General features: G+C 40.6%; 1 protein-coding gene across 1 annotated transcript in view; it reads right to left on the reverse strand.

The window, feature by feature from the left end:
• Positions 1–7,734: 7,734 nt before the first annotated feature.
• Positions 7,735–26,058, reverse strand: part of LOC139659239 (desmoglein-2.1-like) — a 28,817-nt gene continuing 10,493 nt past the window's right edge. Inside the window, exons 6-19 of the mRNA XM_071537454.1 lie at positions 25,428–25,550; positions 23,503–23,661; positions 22,948–23,089; positions 19,506–19,669; positions 18,857–18,991; positions 18,115–18,300; positions 17,167–17,492; positions 16,920–17,062; positions 15,315–15,536; positions 14,735–14,971; positions 12,352–12,482; positions 11,472–11,774; positions 10,402–11,051; positions 7,735–9,970 (exon numbers count right to left, since the gene is read on the reverse strand). Of these exons, the coding sequence (XP_071393555.1) occupies positions 9,457–9,970; positions 10,402–11,051; positions 11,472–11,774; positions 12,352–12,482; positions 14,735–14,971; positions 15,315–15,536; positions 16,920–17,062; positions 17,167–17,492; positions 18,115–18,300; positions 18,857–18,991; positions 19,506–19,669; positions 22,948–23,089; positions 23,503–23,661; positions 25,428–25,550 (3,435 nt within the window). The 3' untranslated portion in view covers positions 7,735–9,456. The remainder of the gene's footprint in view (positions 9,971–10,401; positions 11,052–11,471; positions 11,775–12,351; positions 12,483–14,734; positions 14,972–15,314; positions 15,537–16,919; positions 17,063–17,166; positions 17,493–18,114; positions 18,301–18,856; positions 18,992–19,505; positions 19,670–22,947; positions 23,090–23,502; positions 23,662–25,427; positions 25,551–26,058) is intronic.

Below are 26,058 nucleotides of genomic sequence, written 5' to 3' on the forward strand. Positions count from 1 at the left end.
AAAATTCTGTTTCGTGTTTATAAAGCACTAAATGATTTAGGACCAAAATACATTTCTGATCTCCTTCAGTGTTACGAACCCACCAGACCCCACAGGTCTTCAGGTGCTGGTCTGCTTCCTGTTCCCAGGTCCCTGTTCTGACCCTGGGACCAGTAAGCAGACCAATACCAGCTTTTTCAGACAATCAGCTTTTAGTTTTTATGCTCCTCATGCCTGGAACAAACTTCCAGAAAATCTGAGGTCTGCCTCCACTAGAATGTTTTAAATCAGCGCTTGAAACTTTTCTGTTCGCCAGGGCTTTTTAAGAAATTTAGGGCAACACTCATCTGCACTAGGATATTTATTATTTTATCTTTTATACTTTCTCTCTCTTTTTTTTAAAAATGTGATTTTAATGGACTTTCACTTTTATCTTTACATTTTTATCTTTATTTTTATATTTTATTACAAATAGCCTTACATTCATTTCTTTCTAAATGAATATTATTTTGGTAGGTTAGGCAGATTACTGTTACAAGTGTTTTCGTTAAGTGACTAAGAATTTACATCATCATCGATTTTACATCATAAATCACCATATTAAATCATCATATTATATGTGTATATATTCTGTAAGGAAATGACTTACACTTACACCTCTCGCCAGCAGAGGGCGTTCTTGCATTTTTTGGCACGTATTGTTTCTTTCTGTTGTGTTGCTGTAGTTTTGTAGTAACATGCCCCATCATGTGTTAAAACATGCCCTGACGTGGGGTAAGTTGTCAAGTGGTATTTCATCAGTAATACATTTTGTTTCCAGTAAATTACTCAAAATGTAAAAAAAAGCCATTGTTTAGAGAAGACCAGACTATAAGGCTTTTTCTAACCAAACTACAATTTGGATAGTTATGGGCCCCAAAATGCCCCAAAATCAATGTGACAACATGCCTCCTGACAAAGATTCCTTCCCTGAGCACAGAGCTTGACTAAATTATTAAAATGTATTGGGTTATGGCTAACCCTTGCTTTTATGTGTCCCAATGTATAATTATTTTGATTCCTTTATATGAAAAAATTAGAAGAACACCAAGATTTTAAACATTTTGTAAAGAAAAGTGCATTACAAATTAAATGTATTATTATTATTATTATTATTATTTTCATTGTTTACTTTTAGGTATCAAAATTGTTTTTATGTTATAGTGTTTTGACTTAGACTGTTGTAATCAACATAGGTAAGATTTTATTAAGAAAGTAAACATTTGTGTAATCTGTACATTTGTGTAAATAATGAGCGAACCTTTGTGACGCCACAAAGTTATGGAAGTCCAAACGGCTCGTTGAGAGGCTTGCTTTTCTAATATGGATTATGTGGATTTAGTTGGCGTTTAGTTTTGCGTTTTTCGTGATGTTTCGATAGCAAATCCAACTCCTTTATAATCACAATCTTAAATTGAGTTCTGGTGTGTGGGAGTGGGCAAAACTGGATGGCTTGGACCTTCTGGGCCTGAGGCTTGATGACACCATTCCCAATCACTGATGATGGTAAGGCCTGCAGCCTGGGATCGATGATGCCAAGGGACTGCATGAGATCAATTTCCTCCTTCGGGGACACCAGGACGCATTCAGGGATCCTGTAACTCATGCGTTTAATCATGGCATTTTCTTTCAAGACAATTTCATGTTCCACAAGAGTTGTGTGGGCAGGGTTTTGCTGGAATATGTCAGGAGAGAGCTCTCACCTGGGTTTGCTGGTGTTCAGGCAGGTGGTCCAGATCAAGTACTGGGGAGGTTGGTACCGGTAAGTCTTGCTCCTCACCTTCCTCATCCTTTACCTTCCTGATCAGCAACACATCAGCTATCTGCACAGGTCTAGGTACCCACTCCTTTAAGAGGTTCACATGCAGTACCCTGGTGGAACGACTCTGACCTGGAGTAGAGATTTCATAGGTTATAGGGCCCAATTTTTTGGTTACCTCAAATGGTCCTTGCCATTTTGCCAGTAGCTTGCTCTCATCAGTGGCAGCATCACCAACATCTTCTGGCCAGGATAAAAGCTCCTCTCAAGGGCAGACTGGTCACACCAGGCCTTCTGGTGTTGCTGTGCAGCTGCCATGTTTTCCTGAGCAAAAGCAGTCTATATTCTCCAGCTTCTTCCTTATACGGAGGACATAAGAGACAACGTTAACAGGCTCTTCCTGCCCCCAGTCTCCCTCCCAGATCTCCTTGAGAAGAGTTAGAGGCTCTCTCACCTCATGACCATACAGCTGCAGCTCAAAGGGCGAGAAACCAGAGGAGGCTTGCGGAACTTCCCTGTAAGCAAATAGAAGATAAGGGAGCCATTGGTCCCAATCAGAGCCAGTGCCATTGACAAACTTACACAACATTTGGTAAGGTTTGATTGTTTGTTTGTGGATGGTAGGGGCTGGTTCTCAGGCCAACAGCTGATATACATCTGTGAGAAGTTTTGACATGAAGTAAGTGCTCTCGTTGGTGAGTATTTCCTGGGGAAAACCCACTCTGGAAAAGAACTGGACAAGACAGAATGCAACAGATTTAGCTTTGACTGACTTAAGAGGGAATACTTCAGGCTACTTTGTTGCATAGTCAGTGATAACCAACAGGAACCAGTTGCCTGACTTGCTTCGCTCTAAAGGGCCAACAACATCCATACCCAGATGTTCAAATGGAGCACCGATAACAGGCACGGGCTGAGGGGAAGCTCTGGTGGGGCCTTTAGCTGAGGTCTGCTGGCATTGAGGGCAACTCCAGGATCATGTTCCTTGATCCATGCCTGGAGCTCAGGTACTGTTCAAGTATGATTATTTCTCCAATTTCAGTTACAGTTTTACCTTTTGGTTGCACCCACTTCCCGTATACAGATATCACTCGCTTCCGGGCTCGCTTCGGGGCTGCACTAGATAACTGTAGACACTAGGTGGCAGCAGAGTGCTTGAATCCTGTTGACAGAATTTTACTATATACCCCCTTTGACCACAATGTGGTCAGCAACGGCCGAGTGGCGCTGTCTGTATTTCCGCTGGTTGACTCCACGGGAGGTGGAGCTGTAGAACCGGCTGAGGCTATGTATGTTGTATGACTCCTAAGGAGAGACTTTTCATTTCGGCTGATATAGACCATAAACAGCTCTTCTGTGAACTAAGTTAAATAAACTGCCCGGCCAGCGCGAGGCTTCCTTCTTGACTTCCCCTCTAAAGTTTGAATAAAGTTTGAGTCCAGTGTGGGACTATGCTTGTCTACACAGCACAGGTTACACATAAATTTGGGCACAGCCATAATTTAGACTCTATTAAAATTATTGGAAAGCATTTCTTTATCATGTTCCAGAAACAACATAACATAACAATACCGCAGTATTACCGCGTTAATCAGGTCAATTGAAACGAGTGACATCTGTAGCTCTTTCAGTCTCACATAGTGCTCCTTGTGACTTTCATGAAGTTCAACATCCAGAGAATAAAATCTCTGCCGGTGCGTTTCTGGGTTAATGTCAGATTCCTTAAGAATGGCAGATTTAACTTTGTCATAATCTAGTGAATCATCAACATCCATGTGAACATATGCACTTCTGGCTTTACCAGTGAGCAATCAGACTTCTGACACCAACATGCTACTGCTATACATTCAATGGTGATCAGAAAGTGTTCAATATCATCAGAATCTATCGAATTTTCAATCTTGGGCTCCTGGGTGAACCGAGACTGACCTGACATGGAGTCATGCTGAAAGGAGGCTCCTGGGTCAAGGACAAGGGTGGATCAAGGACTGGAGAGGTTCTGGCCTGTATCTCAAGCTGGAGCAGGTCAAACTTATGTTGTAATTCCTTGAACCTCTGTTCCTGGCGTGTAGCCTCTTGCTCCATCCGGGCTTCCCGAGCCTGCTGCTGCCCCATTTGGGCCCAGAGAATGTTGGCCAGGCCTTTGATTGTTGGTTCCTTGCCATCTTCACCCTCAGTACCCATGGCCCTGCCAGTTGCTCCACATTCCACCTCGGCCTCATCATCCACTAGCACTTCAGTTTCTGGATGTTGTTCCCGTCCACCTCCCGCTCTGCTTCCTCTTCTGACTCTTCTTCCATGCATCTTTTTCCAGAGCAACAATGAGGAAATAAAGTAGGCAGTGCAAAATGTTCAAGGTTTTATTTACCGAAGACAAGACCAAGACTTTTTATGGTCAAGACCAAGACAAGACCGAGACTGAAAGAGTACAAGGTCAAGATCGAGATCGCTGGCTCGCAATTCTGGGGGGGGGGGGGATCTTTCGAGATGTCTGGAGAAACTCAAGGTTGGTCCAGATGTTTCTGTAATACGAGTATTACAAAATCCTCACACTGTTTTATGTTGTTCCCAACCTCCTTATGGTTAGTAAATCCAAACTGGATTACCACAGAAGACGCAGACATTGCTGGCTGCTATGGATACCGCCTTCCCAACAGTAAAGAGTGTGGACTGATCAAGCCGCAACATGTAGCATTCAGCAGCAGGAAGCGGAGGTCAGGTGACCAAGCCGAAGTGCATAAATACATCCTTTTTGCATAATAATAATGATAATAATACTTTTATTGACTATTTTATTCATGATTTAAAGTTTTTATTCATCATTAAAGAATAAAAATTGGTCTTGACTCTTGAGACTTACAACTCTGGGCATATTGGTAACAAAACCAATAAGTGTGTAAATAGAATAAAAATATAGAAAAATACAAAACAGCAGTTCCTAACTACTTTCTATCACTATAGCGCTGATGTGGTGTAGCATGCTACATGCGGGGAAATGGAAACAAAGCTTATGAAAACTGTCGAAGATACACTTCGTCTAGAAAGGAGTTAAAAACAAATGGCGCTGGGCATGGATAGAGGAAACAGGTGGAGACGGGAAGCCGTTTGTTGTTTACTACTGGAGTACCCAGAGGCCCCACTACCTCTACTTGAGCACCCAGAGGCCCCACTACCTATACTTGAGCACCCAGAGGCCCCACTACCTATACTGGAGCACCCAGAGGCCCCACTACCTCTAATGAAGCACCCAGAGTCCCCACTACCTATACTGGAGCTTCTAGAGTCCCCACTACCTCTACTGGAGCACCCAGAGGCCCCACTACCTCTACTGGAGCTTCTAGAGTCCCCACTACCTCTACTGGAGCACCCAGAGGCCCCACTACCTCTACTGGAGCTTCTAGAGTCCCCACTACCTCTACTGGAGCACCCAGAGGCCCCACTACCTCCACTTGAGCTTCTAGAGTCCCCACTGCCTCTACTGGAGCACCCAGAGGCCCCACTACCTCTACTGGAGCATCCAGAGGCCAGACTACTTCTACTTGAGCACCCAGAGGCCCCACTACCTATACTGGAGCACCCAGAGGCACCACTACCTCTACTGAAGCACCCAGAGGCCCCACTACCTCTACTGGAGCTTCTAGAGTCCCCACTACCTCTACTGGAGCACCCAGAGCCCCCACTACCTCCACTCGAGCACCCAGAGGCCCCACTACCTCTAATGGAGCATCCAGAGGCCAGACTACCTCTACTGGAGCACCCAGAGGCCAGGCTACCTCTACTGGAGCACCCAGAGGCCCCATTACCTCTACTGGAGCATCTAGAGGCCCCACTGCCTCCAGTGTTGAGAGATCAGGAGGACCTGTAATAACTGTTACACTAGGTCCATTTCTTCTTAGGAAGTGGGGACATCTTCATCCACTCAGAATAGAGACAATGCCTTGAAAAGGAGGGGCCTGGATCAGGTGCAGGACAACCCAAAAAGAACGAGGAAATAAGAGATAGTGCCTCTCTAAATTTCACTAGTTTACCAGTCCTTTAAGGACATAAATGTTACTGTATAGGGATGTCCGACATAAATCAATCATCGATTTATTGTTTATGTATCACGTCGATTAACCTTAATTGTTTGAATTGTGTAATCTCAGCCGGTTAGTCCAATTGGGCAAATCACCTTTAAACCTAAGTGGAGAGCTACTTGCAAGAAATGCCTCCTCCACTTGATACAAATCCATTGGACTGGTGGAAAGTCAGCGTACCAGGTAGGATTCCAAGGCTGACAGCACCAACACAGCGGTGCCTCTGCACCCCGGGACCCCTGTCCCGTCAGAACACGTCTTCTCTAACACTGGGCAGATGGTGACAAACAGTGCGTATATGGTGCGTTTGTCTGGAGCGTTTGGACTTGCTGATCTGTGTAAATGAAAATGTTTAGGCAACCTAAAGCAGCTAACCCCAGACGATTTGATCAACAATATTTTTTTTTATTAGTTTGGAAACGTTATGCCACATGAAAATGCGGCAAGATTTTACGAGCTATAACTGCATACGTAGACTAATACTATAATAATATTCTTATTTTGTTCTTTATGATTATAGCCTCTATTCAGCTTCAATATGCACTGACCAACTGATCGGTTTCCTTATTAAATTTTATCATACAAGACATTAAAGCATCTGGCTGTTGGTCCAGCAGTCTGAACTATTAGCCATACATGAAGATGTAGTCAATGGGAAACACTCCTAAACTCCAGATGTTACCACATAAATCTTTATGACATAAATGAATAATATATACAGTACATCATAGTAAGCTGGATCAATCAGATGGAAGTTATGAGAGGGTCTTTTAAGGGTAAAAAGAAAAAATGTATGCTTTTCTGGAAATATAATATATTTTTGTTCGTATTGGTCGCTGTATGCTGTATAGAGGTCATAGTTTACTGTCCTATTTATTTAACAGTACATCACTGTTTATATACCAGTGTTTCCACATGTGCCTATAGGACTCTGTTCCTACTATGGCTTAACCTGCACTGCTCTCTGCTGGACAAACTGAAAACCTCACAGTAACTTTTCCATGTCTCCAGCAATTATGAGATAACTCATATTTATGACATACTAATGCATATGAGGTACTAAGTGATAATTATGAGATACTAAGTCATACTATTGTCATACTATATTATGAGATACTAAGTCATACTATTGAGAAAAAAATCTCACTTGATGATAAAAAAAACAAAACATTGTGACATTGTGACTAGTAGCTGAGCTGAAACCAAATTAGACTGCTATATGATATATAAAATGCTATATGATATGATATGCTATATGATACATATAAATACAGTATACAATATGCATGCACATTTTCAAAAAATGTACATTCCTATTACAGTATTTTTTTTAGATCTTGGTTATTTATTTTCCATGAATTATCTGTTTTCAGAAGGAAGCACTTCAAAGTTGCTAATTATTAACAATCATCATTCAGCATAAAAATGCGGCAATTGCTTTAGTTGTTCTCATTAGTGCACATTGCAAGTTTATAGACAAATGGTGCTGTATGCTGAATATTCATTTTTACTTTATTCATTCCAGTCCTTTAAGGACATAAGTCATACTGTCTTTTGTTTGATCATTTTTCAGAAGGAATCACTTTAAAGTTACAGTATTGCAGTATTGTTTACAGTTTTCATTCAGCACATACTTTTATAGAGAAATAAATTGTGCAATGCACATACTTTTATTGAGAAATAAGTGTGCAATGGTGCTCTTTGTCTCTATTTAAGCTTTATTTAACCAGGAAGTCCCATTGTGATTAATAACCTCTTTTTCAAGGGAGACCTGGCCAAGATCGGCAGCAGCACAGAAAAAGGCTTTTGTATACAGTATATTGTCTTGTATTCTTGTATCACGCAGACACACAAATGATTGATGACCAAAAGTATTATGTACAAAAAAAGCTTTATTGGAGTAGTGACATAAAAAAAAAAACATACAAGGTTTTACAGGGTTTCAAGCTAAAGTTGACATCACTGCTAAGCACCACAACCAGGTTTCAGAGACCCAATGGGGAGACAACATTCAGCCCATTGATCTTTGGCAAATGGCAAACTATTTGTGGATCAATATCTGATTGACACAGCTTGAACAAGCCAGTTTCTGCACTACCTCAAGCTGCCAGGGGTAGTGAAACTTTCTTTAATATCTGTATTTATCCGTTAAAAAAAAAAAAAAAAAAAAATACCTGGCAGTCTTTTCAGTGTTTCAGTAGTCTAGTACACATAAACAAAAAAAAAAAAGTACATAAAAATCACTTATACAGTCAAGCTTGACATAAATGATTTCTAATAGATATCTCTGAAGCAAACCCAACATTATTATGCCAAAATGTATTTTAGCACATTATAGAATGATCTAATAAAATGATCTAATAATACATGTACATGTGTATGATAATAAATGAACCTGTGTTTCATAAGTGTGTTAAAATCATAACATAAATGTTGCTACCATTTGAGACATGACTGTGTATGCACAACACAAGGAAAAAAAGAACAAAAAAACATTGCTCTTTAGAAATCAGGTACAGCACATTGCACTTTTGTCTGTCTTCAAATACTGGAGTGTGTACAATTGATCAACCCATTGAGAACCATTCAATTTTAATTACAGTTGGAATTAAAGTGGACTAAAGTGGATTTAGTTTTGGAATGAACATCACATATGTTGCCATTTTGAGTAACGAATCTGATGAAATCAAAAAGTTCTGAAAAAGTGAAATAATATGACACTAACCGGTAAATAACTAATAATAACAGGAAAGGATTAGCACATTGTTTTCAAGAGCAACAATTACATCATATAAAGACCTAACTGACCAAACAAAACAATAACCCAAGTTTAGATCAAGCAGGGTCACTAGAAACCACAGTGCAAGTTGTGTGTTTGACCCTCTGCTCTAACACAATGTATCTGGTGCTTTACATTTGTATGGCTTATTGGTTTATTCCTCTGGTATAATAATAAGCCAAGTCAAGTTTATCTGTATAGCCCTTATCAAAAATTACAGTTTGTTTCAAAGGGCTTCATAACGCCCATATTATGAAAACAATAAATGAACACGAGATTGAGATTTAACTCAACTCCTGAAATCATAAACCATTATTACATACAAGCAAAGTAGCTACAACACCAAATGCAAGGTTATTATTATGTTTCTTTAAAAAGCAACAAAGTAGGTAATATTGTGGACTTTGCATCTGGAAAGAAGCTTAGATGAAGAAAAAAACTTACCAACAAGGAATAAAAAAATAAGTCAAACAAATGTGCACTAACACAAAGGTTGTATGGGTTAGGGTTGGTTGTCTAACCTAACCCTAAACCTAACCCTAACCCTAAATTAATAGGTTTAAAAACACTTACACACGCAGAAACTACATAAGGCTTCATTCCTAGTCAATATGCTGCAACAGGCCCTCTACCAATAAACTGAATCATGTACAGTTTTACAGCGTCTCTCATCAGAATAACTGAGATTGCCTTCAGAAGTTGGAACAACATAAAATATAACAACTTTCACACGTTACGATTGAAAGACACACCTGAACAAGTTATCTTCCCCGTTACTTTCTTTTTCTCAGGTGTTTCCTATTATCTATTGTTTTCCCAACACCTCATTCAGTGACATTCTCGGTGGTCACCACTCTTTTCTCCTGCATCACGACCTTGCGGTGGCCAGGGACTGTGCTCCTTGTGGTGGAAGACCCGTTCAAACCCACCATGTTGTTCTGAGAACCAGTGGAGCTGTAGAGGAATCGCTGGGAGCCAGAGAGACCACTCATCTGGGACAGACCTCCTGCCCCCTGGACCAGCTGTCCTCCACTTGCTGTTGGCCCCTCGACTACTAGCACACTCTGAGATCCTGAAATCCCCCCTCGCTGCAGAGTGCCTCCTTGCACGAGGCAGGTCTGGCTACCCTGCAGCATCTGCCTGGATCCCACCGGGACCTGGCCCTCCACCACCATCATGGCCTGAGAGCCCGACAGGTTGCCAGTGTGGATCAGGTTGGCACCGCCACCCGTCACATGCACTCCCTGCCCACCGACCCCACTTCTCTCCACAAACACCATTCCCTGCCCCTGGGCTGGTGCACTGGGCATCACAGTCTGCCCCTGTAACACAGAGGTTCTCAATTGTTTTTCAGCCAAGGACCCCTTACAAGATAGAGAATATACCAGGGACCCACTCATTCTGATTTGTGATTTTGGGCTATATAAATAAAAATTGACTTGACTTGACATGTATGTCCCTTGGAATAATCTGACGTAGCCTATTTTTTACACTTCTATAGTCTTAGTTATGTGAAAGAACAACACAAGAGAAATGTATTAGAAAGATATTAGATATGTATTAAAAATATTTGCACCATCTCAACATTGAATACCCATAAAACAATCAATCAATTAGCTGCAAGTAACACTGTTCCTAAACAAAATATTATGGAGAAAAGGAGAAAAGTGCTAATTTGAAGTGCAAACTTTTTTTTTATATCATGATAATTTAAATGAATGAATCTGAAAACTTTTCAAGGACCCCACTTTGAGAACCACTGCTGTAACACCATACCATGGGCAGGCCCAGTCTGGGCACCGTTAACCATTATCATGCCCTGCAGGTTGGTTGCTGGTGTCTCAGCCAGCAGCATAGTGTTCTGAAGCTGTGGTTGAACTATGTAGTGCATAGGCTGAAGTACAGGGGTAGAGGTGTAGTAGACAGGTTGCTGCTGTAGTAGGAGTGTCTGGCCTTGGTTTGCCATCCCTTCCCTCACTGTGGTCATGCCTCCCCTCGCTGTCGTCATCCCTTCCCTCACTGTGCTCAAGCCTTCCGTCACGATGTGAGAATGGTTGGATGACTCCTTGACCACAGTCTGCTCCCTTTGAGGGACAGTGGCCTTGGGCTGGGGTGGTGGGAGCTGCTGTTGGGCAGACATTGTAGATGATACTGAGGATACAGTGTTGATGGTGGGCCTGGGCAGGGACCTGGGAAGAGGACTGATCACTGTTTTGACCTCAGGTTGGATCTCCTTGCCCCTGCACACCTCAGCCAGGGTCTTGAACTTTGGCCCCAGGTCATCGAGGAACTGGAGGTCGTTGTCAGACTCCAGTTGGCTGGAGCAACCGACTGAGCCAGCAGAAGAACCCTGGCCCTCGTAGTCGTACACCAACAGACTGTCCTTCACTGCCTGGTTCTCCGCTGCACAGCTTGCCTTCTGCAGAGAAAAAACCAAAAGAAACCATGCAAATGTTACATCTTCAAACTTGAACATGGAAAGTAACTTGTTCGTTGATTAGGCACATTCCTTTTCTCTTGTACTCATACTGAGAACTGTGTTTAAAAGCAGCCATTGTGGTACTAATATCCCTCAAGGCAATTGGTACACTCCATTGCACCTGTCCAGCTGTATCAAGTTTTATCTAATTTGCTTTTTATTTCCCACATTCAAAAGATAATTGTAATCATAATGTGTTGGGGAGACAAATTATGATCATATTGAAACTATTCCTTAACACATCATGTCCTAGGAAGCTCCATGTTCCTTGTTCTACTTATAATATGAGTAAAATTTGGACTTCAGTTTGGGTTGAGGAAAAGAAATGCCTAATGGTGGAATGGTGATCTGATTCCTCACCTGAGTGTAGTATTGTCCCAAGTAGTAGTCTGGCAGGGCAATGCCATGATACATTCCTCCTGCCTCTCTGTTTTCAAACTCGGAGTAGAAGCCACTGCCCTGCACCTGGCTCATCCCCTGGCCCATCGCCCATGTTCCTTCCCTGTAGCCACCTGCATAACCATCTCGGTAAAATGTCCCATCCATGGAGTTGAAGGATTTCTGGAACTCCCCTGGCATCCCAGGAGCCATTAGTAAGTGGGTGTTACCCATTTGGACCATCTCCCCATCCACCTGTAATATCATGTTTAGCACTGGCACTTCCTGTGATAGGCCAGGAGTCAAAGTGTTAGAACAGAAAGTCAGCAGTGGTCTTACATACAATAGCATGCACTATATAGATGGCTTTAAAGTCACAATTAAACTGTAGAGCATCTTGCTTCTGTAATGTGGTGTATTTCCTGTTGAAACATGATCGGGGTGATGACAATGGTGATTGGGGTGGGACATAAGGGAGCGATTATTTAAAAGTGTAAACCAATGGGGTATCTGTTAGGGAGAGTAACAGTTGTATAGAGGCGGCGGCATGGTGTTGTTCAAAAATCTGCGATGGTTTTATTAGTTTATATGTATGCCTCCTGATACACAGAGAAGTCACCACTAAAGATTTCCTAAATAAAGTTTTTGCAATTTTGTGGCATAAATTGTCAATTAGGTGCATGGTATGATGAGAATGAGCTAAAAAGGTGAAAAGTCATTTTTTTAATTTCAGTATGACTTTAAGGTGACATAACACATTTTCTGGCAGCCATATGAGGTCTTCAGCTCTTGGACAACAGTGAACAACATATCAATATTCACAAGTTTATAACACTGACATCATTAACGATAATGGTCCTACCGTGTTCTCGCCCTGACCCTCAGTGTGGTTGGCCATGAGGTGTGATTTGGTGTCAAAGGGCATCTCAGTAAAGCCCCCTGGCAGACCCCAGGCTCCACCACAATTGCAGAAGAGCAGCAACAGAGGAATGACTGTGGACAAAACAAAAAGTTTCAGTGTAACTCAGTGTTCCCCAAAGTGTGATTCGGGGACCTCTAGTGGTCCTTGGCTGACTTCCATGTCATTCTGGTGACGTAGTTGCAGTTCTGTTGTATGTAAATAAAAATTCATTTGATCAGAAAACCATGTTATTTTTAATGAACATAAAAAAGCACAATATTTACATGAAATAACATATACTCAAAAAAACATAGCTGAAAACCTCAGTGCTGCAAGAATTTGTTTTTTTCCAGTTTGGGTAGAGAAGTGATTTCAAATATTTTCTACTTCACATATGTACAGTTGCATCTATCGACAAATGATGAGTTTAATATCTGCCAAGAATCTCACACCCCCAACACACACACACCCAGCCTAACACCTAGAGAACATGACCTAACACGCAGTGGCAGGCTAGTGAATGCTAATATTTTTCAGCGTGTCGGACAGACCAAACCCTAGTCCACCTTTGTTCATTTTCTCCCCAGTACTACAAACAGCTGAAGGGATTATGCTTGTGTGTAGTTTGTAATCGTCCCCAAACGTCTATACACTGATTTGTCAAAATCCTACACATTGATTAGTTGGATGTTGAAAGGTACTGTAAAAAAGGCCATCACTTTGAGCAGACTTACCCTTTTTCCTGAGCAGGATAACCTTTCTCTCCCCCTAGTGTATGAACCTCGCTCCGCCGGACTATTGACGCACCCACAATCTGCCTCACACTGCCCCCTTCCGTTTAGTTTCCGTAGTGACTCTCAAGAGTGGAAAACGTCGGTCCCGACTCACGGGCTCCTAGAACTCTTTCCAGTGCTGGATTAAGTTTATGACCGGTACATTGTGTGTGTGCATCTAAAAGTAAGTCCGAACATTGAGTGGGAAGGACTGTGAAAATAGATTTAGGATATAAGTGGTGGACGTGATAGCAATAGTATTTACAGTCTCATAACACGTGGCAGGCTAGCGTGTTTGTTTCGTTCATGTACATTGTTATGGAGTTATATTGGTTTTACTACTGTTGTGTATATGGCTTAACATATTACAGTTCTTGGTCAGGATAAGTATTTATGTGTAGAGCTACCTACTGCTAAGTTTTGAAGGCTGACATAATGCTTATAGGCTATCACTATTAGCATTGATAGGCTACGGTAACCACGGAACCTTCTCCAATGCGCGTAGTCGCACATGTGCAGTTAAATATAGACCTTGTGGCCCTGATTCTTGTCAGGATTGTAATTAGGTGAAACTGCAGTTTTTTCCTTTCACCAATAGATGGCAGTAGGCTCATTTGCAATTCTTAATTTCCCCTGAAGGGAGACTGAATGTATGTTGAGTTGAGTCATGGTATTTCGGCTATTATCTAATAAGTAAAATGTTAACTATGAATGACATTGCTACTGCCATATCCACTACTGGCCACTTTGTGTTTTACTTTATGTAAACAGGCAGTTTGAGAGTTATAAGTAATTGTAACAAACATTCAATTCTGTTTTGTTTATATTGTCTTTCAGAACCACACACCCCATGTATGTACCAGTTTGAAATCAGTAAGAGAAATGAGCGTGTGTTGATCGTGTGGGAGTGAATAAAGAACACTGAGAAACAGATTGGCATCCGGTTAAGTTCTTATCGGACACCCTGCAGCGGACCTGGGTCTATACAACAACCAGTTAGAGTAATCAGTACGAGTGCAGCCTTTCTGGGCCCACCGTTTTTACAGGTACAGTGCTCCTGCAGACAGATCTACATCTCTGTTGTTAAGAAACTCCTTCATTACTTCCGCCAAGGAGGTTATGTTTTCGGTGCCGTTTGTTTGTTTGTCTGTTAGCAGGATTACGGAAAACTATTGGCTCGATTGTCGTGAAACTTCGTGGAAGGGTGTAGCATGGGCCAAGGAAGAACCCATTAAATTTTGGAGCGGATCCGGATCCGACTCACGAACAAGCAATAATAGCATGAATCTTGGCGGAGGTCTGCGCTCTCCGAGTGCCCTTCTAGTTTATTTGATATTTGGAAAGATATGTACACTGTTTATTGCCTATTTTGGTCTAAGTCTTGGATAGACTCAGTTTGCTCAGATCTCTGTCTTGACTTGGTCTCGACCCGCTTTGGCCCTAATCTTGACCCAAACTTGACTGGACATGGTTTTGGAGTTGACTTGGACTCATGAGTTCCTAAAGCAAGGCTTTAGTCAAATATTTGACCATGTGGGCCTTCATCAGGATGAATGTCCCATCATACTCACACAGTAGCATCAGCAGGCCCAGGAAGATCAGTCCGATGGCTGCAGCTCCTAACTCGGCTCCTGTCCTACTGCTAGCGCCTCGCACTCCGCAAACCTTCCCTTCCTCACAGGTACAAACTTCCACCTTGACATGCTGCACATCTGGACAGGCTAATCCCTGCTGGTCCTTCACCTCCAGCGCCACCTCATAGGAACCAGGCCACATGGACTCCTGGGCCCTGAAGATGGCCGAGGTGTCTGTTGGCAACAACACAATCACATGGTATTCAGCTGGAAGTGGCTGAGTGTAGTACTCTAATACGCAGTGCTCTATAGTTATTTTTCCTGAGGTCCTTGGTCAGGTTCCTATTGAAGTTTCCAAAGTCTAGAGGGCTTTGGACCTGCTTGGGCTTAAGGCTGCTAAATCTGTCATCTTTTATCACTTCGTTTAACTCACTTTTATAGACTTGCTTGTATGTATTTTTTTTATTAATTGCCTTTTTTTTGCCTTGCTCAAATTTTCTTTCATACTTTCATTACCTTTAGTTTTTTTTAATCCCTTTCTAAAGTACTCTTAGTATTAGATTAGTACTCTCCTCACCATTAAGATGCTCCACAACCCATTTGCCCTTGGTGCCCTCTGGGACGATGTAGAAGCTGAAGGGAGCTGAATTGGGGAATGCATCTTCATCCTCAGCGCTCACAGTGACAGTGTCAGCAGTAGTACACATAGTCTGGACGTTACTGGTCAGGGTGGGGCAGTGGTCATTAAAGTCTTCCACCTCGATGGCTATGGTGCCGGTGGCTGTTTTAAAGGGTATGTCTGTAAAGGGAAATATAGAAAAGAGGACATGTCAGCATTTCCCTTTGCACTGAAGCCAACAATCTACCAGTGACACATGGATAATTTTGGTCTCTATGTTTTAACAGCTAAGTTGGTCAATGAGACAATCTACCATTATTCCTTTAAACTATGCTGCTCTCTGCTGCTAACAGTTGGTACTCATCAGGGCATGAAACAAATGTTACTAACGACTGGTCTTGTGCTGGTCTTAAAATGAGGTGTGGTCAGGCGCATTGTTGGCGCATTGCTATTGTGAGGCAGTGGAAAGCGATTGCGCCATTGACCAACAAAAACGTGGTCTAAAGTCAATGGCGCAGTATTTTCCTGCTATTTAAAGGGTGCATTATTCAGATGCGTCTCTCTCTCTCTCTCTCTCAAACACACACACACAACGTTACCATGCAAAATAGTAAAGGCCTTTTCAGAATTCTAAAAAACGAGTATTGTACCAAAATACAACATACCCACAAATTACACCACTATGACGGGCTACAGAGCGTTAGTAGACAGATGTGAAGTCTCTCCCTCTCCTTCTCCTCCTTTCTTCCACTGACTAACTCCATCAAAACTCCATGTAAAGTACGCCTACGCCTCCGTTTCCCCATATATATTGTATTTTAGAAATTCAGAATTTCTAAAATACAAATTCAGAATTTCTAAAATACAATATATATTGTATTCCCCGTATATATTGTATTTTAGAAATTCAGAATTTCTAAAATACAATATACAGTATATGGGAAAACGTAGGCGTAGCCATTACTTCAATATATTAAATATACACAGATGCTGATTTCGTTGCAATGTTTTTTTGAATGAAGTTTTGAAGTAGGCTGTCATGTTTTTCCCTACAGGCTACATTAGGTTACTGATGTGGTCTGCTGGTCTTTGCTTGGCTACAGAAGCCTGTAGTCCAGACAAAAGCTGAGGGATCCTCCATTTAAATAGCAATGGGCCAAGGTGCAAGCGCACCTGGCTTTTCCTTTTAAAGGGAATGGGAGATGGGAGTACAACCCCTTTGCACCCTGCGCCTTACTTTGCACCCAGATTGTGTGCTGTTTAACTAGCAAAAGTGGACATGGACACGCCCTAAATGCGCTTTAGACCATGCGCTACAGATCCTTTAAATAGGGCCCAACCTGCCAAAGTGTATGGTAGAATTGATAGACTTCTCGGCCAAAGCCAAAATGTACCAGCGTTTGGCTGATGGCAAGTGATAAAATCAAGCATTCAACTTTTTGTCTGATGAGACATTCCTTTTACTTTCGTAAGCCATTTACTTTATTTGGAACCACTCTGTTCTAATAAGAGTATTCTGAAATGTATCAGGTATGGAGCAGAGCACATAGTGGAAGATTTTACATTCTGTCATGCAGAGCACTTTAGCAAAATATGTCCCATTGACGAGGTATGGAGACTCTCTGTCAGGCACCTCGTTGAGCTTAATCTCAGCCGTCTTTGGGTCGATGGTCAGCCAGTTGCCAGGATCTGAGCCTTTGGCATACCTACAGCAAAAATAAACTGTCAATTGTTTCATGTATTGTAAATTAAACCTACAGTGAGTATTATCCTCTGTAAAGGGATTTTATGTGTATGTGCATGCACTGACCTGACATTCTTAGCTGGTTTCAAGGTATCTCCATCCAGTGCTGGGTAGCTACCAATAACCTCATTAATGTTGACGGTCTGGCCTCCCTCTGAGATGGGAATTGCTTTGACCTTGGGGTCGAAACGTGGCTTGTTCACCACATTGATTTTGATTGGATAGATTTTATAGTTGGTGGTCCCACTTGATGTTCCAGTTGGTAGAATCCGAATTGCAAGTCGACACCATACTTCTCCTAGTCCAATAATTGACCCAGGATTATATGGTTCAACTTTGTTCCTCACAGCCAGTCCTAGTTCGAGATCCTTCACATCCTTGTAATCCACAGCCTGGGGAATGGCACACAAAAAGAAGAAAAAAATACAAAAAAACTCTTACATACTCTTACATATTTGGTATACAAACACAAAATATTTCTGATCGCTTGTGTGTCGCCATTTGTGTGTTTGTCAATGACAAACAGTGAAATGAGCATGAACTCTTAAATGCAGATTACATTTTGTGGATACAAATTATGTGAACATTACGTTCCTCCACCACAAATTAGATTATGTGACAAGAACACAAATTGAACACACCATTTTCACATGTTTGTCACATGAAAAGGTTAGCTAATGATTAAGTTCAGGCAAGTTAACAATTTTGGTTAAGGTTAGGTGTAACGTTAGGCAACTAAAACTTTGGTTAATGTTTGGCAACTAAAACCAATTGGTTTATGGTTAGGGTAAGATTTTGGTCATGGTTAAGTACCAAAAACGTTTTGGCATAAGTTGGGAACTTAACCATTACTTCCTATATGCTACTCTCACATAATCCTTTCATGGTGGAGAAACAGATTTCTTTCACTTAGTGTGCATGGAGCATATTAATTGCATTTTAAGACATTTTTTTAAGATATAGATTTTTTTATTAGAATTCTCAATAATTCTCAGGTTGCTAATTCAGCAGCACCTTGTCAAGCATTAGGATGCCTTCGTTGGTCTTGGGGTCTGTCTTGATGCTGAAGTAGCCAGCCTCGTTGCCTTTGACGATATCAAACACAGCTTCCCAGTTTTCTGTGTCCTTCATGTCCAGGTCCTCTGCTCTGATCCTCATCACCTCCACACCCTCCGTGTTCTCCTGAATACTGCCCGCATACTGCAGGTAAAACATGTAATGAGCTAACTATAATAGGGTCCTTATGCAGTACTAAACGAAAATCACAACCTGACTACAAAACTATGCAAGAGTTGCAAAACCCTGATGAAACTATACAGGCCAATATGCCTGGGTGTGTTTTTAAAATCTTATCCCCCTCTCCTTTTTACCTTTCAAACCAGCACGTGCCTGGACTTGGATTTGTTTATGCCACAAGAACACATTTGTGGTTTGTGGTTCTTTTTTCCTATGCTGTACTTCTCCCATATTTCATGCAGAAACATAGTCTAAGCTAACTAGTGCACCCAAGACATACTAGTACCAATGTTTTAGTGTCTAAATGCTGTTTGAGGCCATTCACCCCTCACGAAAACAGTTTTATTTCTTTGTTTATATGTGATATATACATTAGATTAACATATGTCACATAATGTTTTTTTCCTCCAAAGGAAACAGCATTTAAACCATGCAACTCTAAACCTCTACAGGGAATCCATTTCTATATGCATCCATATATAATATGTTGTTATATCAGTGTTATATCAAACATAACTACCTCATCTTTCTCCAGAGTGGGGAGGTTGTCGTTCACATCTCGGATGGAAATGGTAACAGTGCCGGTTCCAGTGTTTCCCTCTGGTTTGCCGTTCAGGTCCTGACCTTTCACCGTCAGAATATATGTGTCATGGAGCTGAAATAGAAAACAGCAGTTTTCAGTGTTTCCCCCTAGAATTTTAGTCTCATCATAGTGGAAAGGCATCTGAAGCAGCCCATGGGACACAAAACATCTACACAAATACTGCTACTACTACTACTAATACTACTACTAATAAAACATATTCATGCATGCTTTTTTGGAATTCCATCAATTTGTCACATTAGAATCAATTCAGGTTAAGGGCTTCCCATAGACAACCAGAGGTGGACAACACTGGCTATGTTTACATGCATGGAGTAAGCTGGTTATTGGTCATACTGACTGGAATGCTCAATTTTGAGATACTACAAATTTATAGCTACTGTAGTTTCATAAATTATACCAAAATACAACCAAAAATGATTAATATTAATAATATTTTTCCTATTCACCTATGGTGCCTCACCTTAAGAACATATTTTTTTGTGCTTAGAAACACAGCCACTAACTGGCTGATAGCTGTTTTTTAATAAATGTCCAACATTGGCCCGGTATTCATAGTCCATACCTCTCTGTCCAGTGTGGGCTGCTTGACACGGATCTCTCCATCCCTGGTGATCCTGAACATGTGTTCTCCTGGTGGTTGCTGGTCCACGATGGTATAGGCGATCCGAGAGTTCTCATTCCATGGCTCATCTAAATCGGACGCTGTGACTTTCAGAACGAAGGTATCTATGAAAACAGCAACAAGTGAAGAAGTCATCAACCTTGATAATGTACTCTTCTTAACTATGATGAACAATAATAATAACTTTATTTATATAGCACCTATCAAAACATAGTTACAAGTGCTTCACTCAAGACTAAATATACAGCGAGTACAGTACAGAAAGAACACAGTAAAATAGAAACAGCATATAAATTGATTTGGGGACAGTAAGAAATGCCCTACCCAAGGACCTCAGGCTGCGGTTTGGCTCATAAGGGGTTAAAAGATCAGACATATCGCTAGGGTGGGTCTACGTAGTGTCTTGAATGTTATGAATAAAATCTTAAAACCAATTTGGTATCTAGTAGGCAGCCAATGCCAGTGGAGGGAAGCTAAAATGGGCATGGTCCCAACCCTTGGTATTGGTTAAAAGCCTTTCTGCAACATTTTAGGTGCAGACGGGAGAGGGATTTAGAGCGAGATGAGATGTGTAGGCATGGATAACCTTCAATAAGCCAGCAACAGATGAAAACGACCTAATTTTTGCAATGCTCTTCAACTGAAAGAAGCAGGACCGATCTATCCAGCACATTATATCTGGCAGGCACTCTTAAAATCTATGTTCCCAGGGTCCTATGTTCCCCAGTTCTACATGTGTGCTCTCCCAGGGTCCTATTATCCCAGGGTCCTAAGTTTAACCCAAACCATAACCCTAACCCTAACTAGCCATATTAAGCGAATATAGAGCTGGGGAACATCTTTTTTAGGTTCCCACTATGTGCTATATAGAGCTGGGGAACATAGCACCCTGGGAACATAGCACCCTTTGTCATGTTCCCATTATGTGGCATATAAATATGGGGAACATAGGACCCTTGGAACATAGGACCCTGGGAACATAGGAATGACTCCCTTAAAGCCTCTACGTGCAGAATTTGAATCTGATTATATCATCCTCCAATTAATTTTAATACCATAAAAGTTTGCCAGTAGAAAAATTAGGCCAACGCAGAGAAAATTGGTTTAGTCTGTGCTGCTTTCAGTCTGTTCATTCTCTGTGTCACAGGGTACGATTCATTCTGGTGCCTGTTATATAATGTAAGTGTAGTTTGTAGTAACATACAAGTGCCACAAGATGGCAGTATGCCACAAGATGGCTCTGCCGGCGGAAGTCTCTGGAGCGTGCCGTTGTTGATTACGGTAATTATCGATGATGCACTGCAGTAACAAAAAACGGCTACCTAACGACCCAAACAGAAGCAGATCAGAAAACAAGGAGGCTTCGTACTAAAATATGAGCAAATATACTTATCAAAAAGAGGGAATTAGAAATAAAGGCCAGTCTCTAATATAACCCTGTTTCCAATAAAGGCCTGGTACCCTCTGCAGCTGAGGTAAATAAAGGCCCGGGTCAATATTAGAGGAAATACGGTATTTATGTAGTCAGCTACCTGTACAGTATGTAACCTAACCTAGCAAATTGGCTTCACTTGTCAGTACATAACCGGCTGCCGACAGAGAGTGGGGTACAGAAGGGAAAGATCTATAATAGTGACTTACAGTGAACAGACCATGGAGTTCCTACTGTCCAGTGTGTGTGGGGTGTAATTGCGATGTTTAGTCCACATTTGCCGTCAGGTTCATGTGTCCTGCCTTCTGTCAGCTTGATCGGCCGTAATCGCCACATTTAATACAACTCCATACTCCGATTATGTTACTTGATTTGTGTTTAGTGTAGTTTGTTAGTGTAGCATTTTCCATTAGTTGCAGCTCATAGCCTCAGAATAGTAAAATGTTGGATAGGCTATGTTCACAACGACAGTGATCCCCCAAATATCTGTTAACCCGAATTCTCACGATAGCAAACTACTTCATAGTACAATGCTGTCATATAGGAATAATATAGAAACTAATGTTTGAGCTACAGTTATCTGCAGCAATACTTTACATTATACAATGTAATGTAAGTATGTAACGCAATACTGTTTACATACTCCAGCTGAATGGAGCGGGGTATCGCAAATACCGCTGAGACGTTGAAAACATGTTTGCGACAGTGTCTCTTTTTGGCACTATCCTACCCCTGGAGTCGCCAAAATCAACACTTTTCAAATCGTACACATAGGGGCTCACGCATAGTGGTCACCACAGTGGACAGCTATTCAAAAGCCATTTTCTTGTATATGCATGTTTTTTTTTTAATGGTTTAGATGCATAACAGCCACTGCAGTGGACACTACTGCAACCTAGTGGCCAGTAGTTGTAAGTGCAACTAAAAACCCTCACACCCAAGATGGCCGACGGAAGTTCAGACACGCTGAATATTTCAGAAATATCTTCCCAATTCTTCTATACAAGAATGTATACATTATTTAAGTATTAGTAAATACTTATTTCATCATTTATAAAGCATCTTTCCTACATTAATACACATTATGTAATTCATTCATTCACAGTTATAAATGTTTTATTCTTGATTAATAAGCTAATCTATAATGTGTTTAATGATTGTATTTTCATACTTTATAAATGATAGATTCACCATTTCTAAATTAAGTATTATATCAATTACAAACCAGTTATTTTGGAGTTGTTAATGGGTCATAAGATCATTTAGAAAGTGTAAATTAATGATTGACAAACTATATAGATGTACATTTATGCATGCATTTATCCATATAATGATTTAGACATGCACTAATGGTTAGTGAGTGTGTTAATAGATGTTTTATAAACACTTATTAATACTGCAATTCATGATTAATTCAGGTAGTTAGAAAGCACTTACTAGTTGTTAGTTAAGTATTTTGTGTGACCTCATCTAAAGTGAGGACTATCTATGCCTTACAAAGCATTTACAAATGAGATTGAAAGGCTGGCAATACCTGAAGGACCATTCCAGCAGTACCTCAAGACTCACAAAGTGGTCATTGGGTGCTTTTTTTTGTGATATTTTTGTTTACATTTGGGCATTTTTTTCCCCTTTATTGGATATTTCAGAATAGAGAGAAACAAAGATTGCAGAAGAGAGAGAGAGGGGGAAGATATCCAAGAAAGGTCCCAGGCCGGCTTTTACCCAAGATAGCCAACTGAGATACCAGTAAGTCCCACAATACTTTTTTCCTCCTGCTCAAACACAAAGCACAACTGTGTGTGTTGCTAGTAAAAGAGAGACAGAGCTCAAAGAGCACATTGGGTGTTATATCATTCTTGTTGCTATGAAACACAAAGTTTGACAATGGCTTTGACAATAGCTTGCAAACTATCTAGCTAACCTGAAGTAGACAGCAAACACACCAACCTGGAGGGCTGAGTTCATCCACCGCCCCGGGCTCGATGATACCAAACACTGGAGGGTTGTCATTCTGATCTACCACCCGGATAAAAAAGTCAATGTTTTTCTCCGCAAGAGAACCGTTCCTGAATGTAGCAACACCCGACAGCTGAAACACCAGAAGATACAGCATTGATATTGTCATCATCATCCCTGTCAGTCATCACCATCATCACTGTCAGTCATCACCATCACCAACATCATCTTCATCCTGATCACTTTGCTTTTTCACAACAATTTTCACTTCTCTTTTCATTAACCAACATATCTATTATTTCATGATCTATCATCTGTCAGCAAGTGCAGATTTTTTTTTAGAAAATGTGTGGTTTCCTAAAAATATATAGAGTACATTTTATATACACCAGAAGCCTGTGGCAGTAATGAATTGGCAGGAAATAGCTGCCACATATCTCAATAATAAAAAACAGATTTTAAGAGTTATTCACCCCTATCTAGAAAACATAAGATCCCACAAGAATAGAATAGAATAGAATAGAATCTGTGATATATCACACTCACATGGTACCAATGGATGGTCTCGCGGTCTAGCATACCAGTCACACGAACCAGGCCAGTGTCAGGGTTGACTACAAACTGGTGGAAGGGAAACTTGTCTGCACCAATGCCGCTCAGGGAGTATTTCACATTCCCATTTCCTTTATCAAAATCTGACCGGATCTGAAACACAGAGGAGAAGACCTGATGATTTTGGCTGAAAAACAATCACCCATTATTCATTTTCATCGCACCTGAAAAGTATGGAAGAGAATTAGGGACACATGACAAAATTGATTTAAAGTTTAAAGTCAGATTTCCAAGAAAAAAGTCAGAATTCTGAGAATAAAGTCTGAAGTTTTTTCTCAGAATCTCTGAATTCCGACTTTAAACACAGAATCTCAAAATTCTGACTTTGAACTCTGACTCTATTCCCAGAAAAATTTTGACTCTATTCCCAGAATTCAGACTTTAATCTCAGAATTCTGACTTTAAACTCAGTACTCAAATACATTTTTCATATGTGGCCCTAATCCTCTTCTGTAGAGAAGTGAGTGCAAGCTGATGGGGCTAAAAACCACCAGATTGAAGTTTTAGTCATGCAAACGTTTCTCTGGGATGGAGCTGCTCTGGAGGCAGAAATTCATTCATGATCTTGGAAGGGCAGCAGGCCAGGCTAACTAGTTCAGCTAGATAACATAGTGTAGCTGGATTGCATTTTTCCCCAAAGCAAAAGAGCTGCACTTCAATAAAATTCTTAACGGCATCTACCCCCGCTATGAATATTTAGTTGTGATAGAGAGATAGAAACTACAGAGCATAGCTTCTTTACCTGCTACCACAGTGATTCTTTTTTGAGAAAAGCTAATAGCTTGACTCAAAGAGATAAAAATTAATGTCTGACTACAAGTTTTTTGGTAATAATGAATGTAAGACATCCTATTTGGTAAATAATTTATTCATTTTGGCTGTCAATTTCTATCTGTACTGTCTTTTAAAAAAAGATTATAATAGAATTATAATAGAACATTAAAAATAAAAGTAGAAACCGCTGTAAACCTATGGGAATTATAGACATGTATATAAACAATTTTCTCCCTACACACCTCCAACTTAAGGCAGTACAACGGGCTACAGGGCGTTGATCTACGGGTCTGAAAGTCTCTCCCTCTCCTCATTTTTCCATTTGCCAAGCGTGCCATTACACACAGCTATTGTATATCTTGTGAGCCATAAAAGCTTACTGATTGATCACACATGATATGAGCATGTCTAATTTATGATCCGATATGTGTGTTATCCTTATTTTCACATTGCTGTACAATTTGGTGACATGTGAAGCTGTTTTACTCGCGCTAGAATAAAAATCCTGCTTGGAGAAAAAAGGATAAGGAGGACGATGAACTGAGGAAGGTGAAGTTATTCCAGACAGGACGTCTGATTAGTAAAATGGTCTTTGAACATATTTTCTATCAGAAATAAAGTGTGAGTGTGTTGACTGTGTATCAGAACAATAGGAGAGGACAGAAGAAAGGCAAGTGCGTGCATCAGAGCACATTCCCAAACAGGACAGAGCTCATTATATATATTTAGCAAACATTTAGCAAATGTTATTCAAACTGTTTATTTTATATCATTTTATACTATAGAACACTGTAAGGTAGGCTACAGGAAATGTGAGGTACAGAACAGCTCTCCCTCAAATAAATGTTTGTTAAAAACTATACTGGAGTAGTGTTTGACTTTTCTCAGATTTATTTATTTATTTTTTACTTTTTAAGTCATTGACTTCCACAAGTATTAGCAACACAAAGTATATATACATATACTACCAATTTCTGCTTCCAGCATATTTCCAGTACTAAAACAGTATGTAAGTGCTGTTTCAATGGACTCAAGTCTGAATGTTGAATCTGCAGTGATGTTACAGTCAAAGACCAATGGCTCACCCTCATAATGAACCTCCTCTTAGTGTAGTCCACATTTTCTTCCAGTAACAGTGGAAAGAGGCATTGCCTTCTATGTCTTACCAGACCATCCCAGGAATTAGCCTCCACCACAGCAGCAACAACCTGGGGACATAATACAATAGATATCATTACTTTACAATGAACCGTTCATTTTGTGGTTAATCTGTCTGCATAGAGTCCATATGTAAAATCAAATAAGGCCGCATATCAGTTAAAGAAATATTCTACTTAGTTTTAACCCTTGTGATATTTCATATTCTGTATGCTCCCCTTGTCCTCGGGTCAAAAATGACGCACTCTCACTGTTCCTAATATAAAGCCTCTTCATTTAATTTTTAACCGAAAATCTTTTTACATGAAGAAACAACCTGTCATGTAGCAACAACTTCAGGAATAACTTTTTTTCCTACCTCACAGTCCAGGTATTCTGTATTTATTATGGTTTTACTGTAAAATATGCATACATACATGATAAGTGGACTAGTACTGAAGAACCTTTATAACATTATGACCCCATTAGTTTGTAATTGATTTAATAACTGTCAGGTCAAAAATGACCTAAAGACAATGTTTGTACCCTGAGGGTGTACAGCTTTTATAAAAATATAAA

This window comes from Centroberyx affinis, unplaced genomic scaffold, assembly GCF_046629955.1.
Source record: "Centroberyx affinis isolate AG114_WGS23_722 - 3 ecotype Tasmania unplaced genomic scaffold, CSIRO-AGI_Caff_v1 ptg003050l_1, whole genome shotgun sequence".
Lineage (NCBI taxonomy): Eukaryota > Metazoa > Chordata > Actinopteri > Beryciformes > Berycidae > Centroberyx > Centroberyx affinis.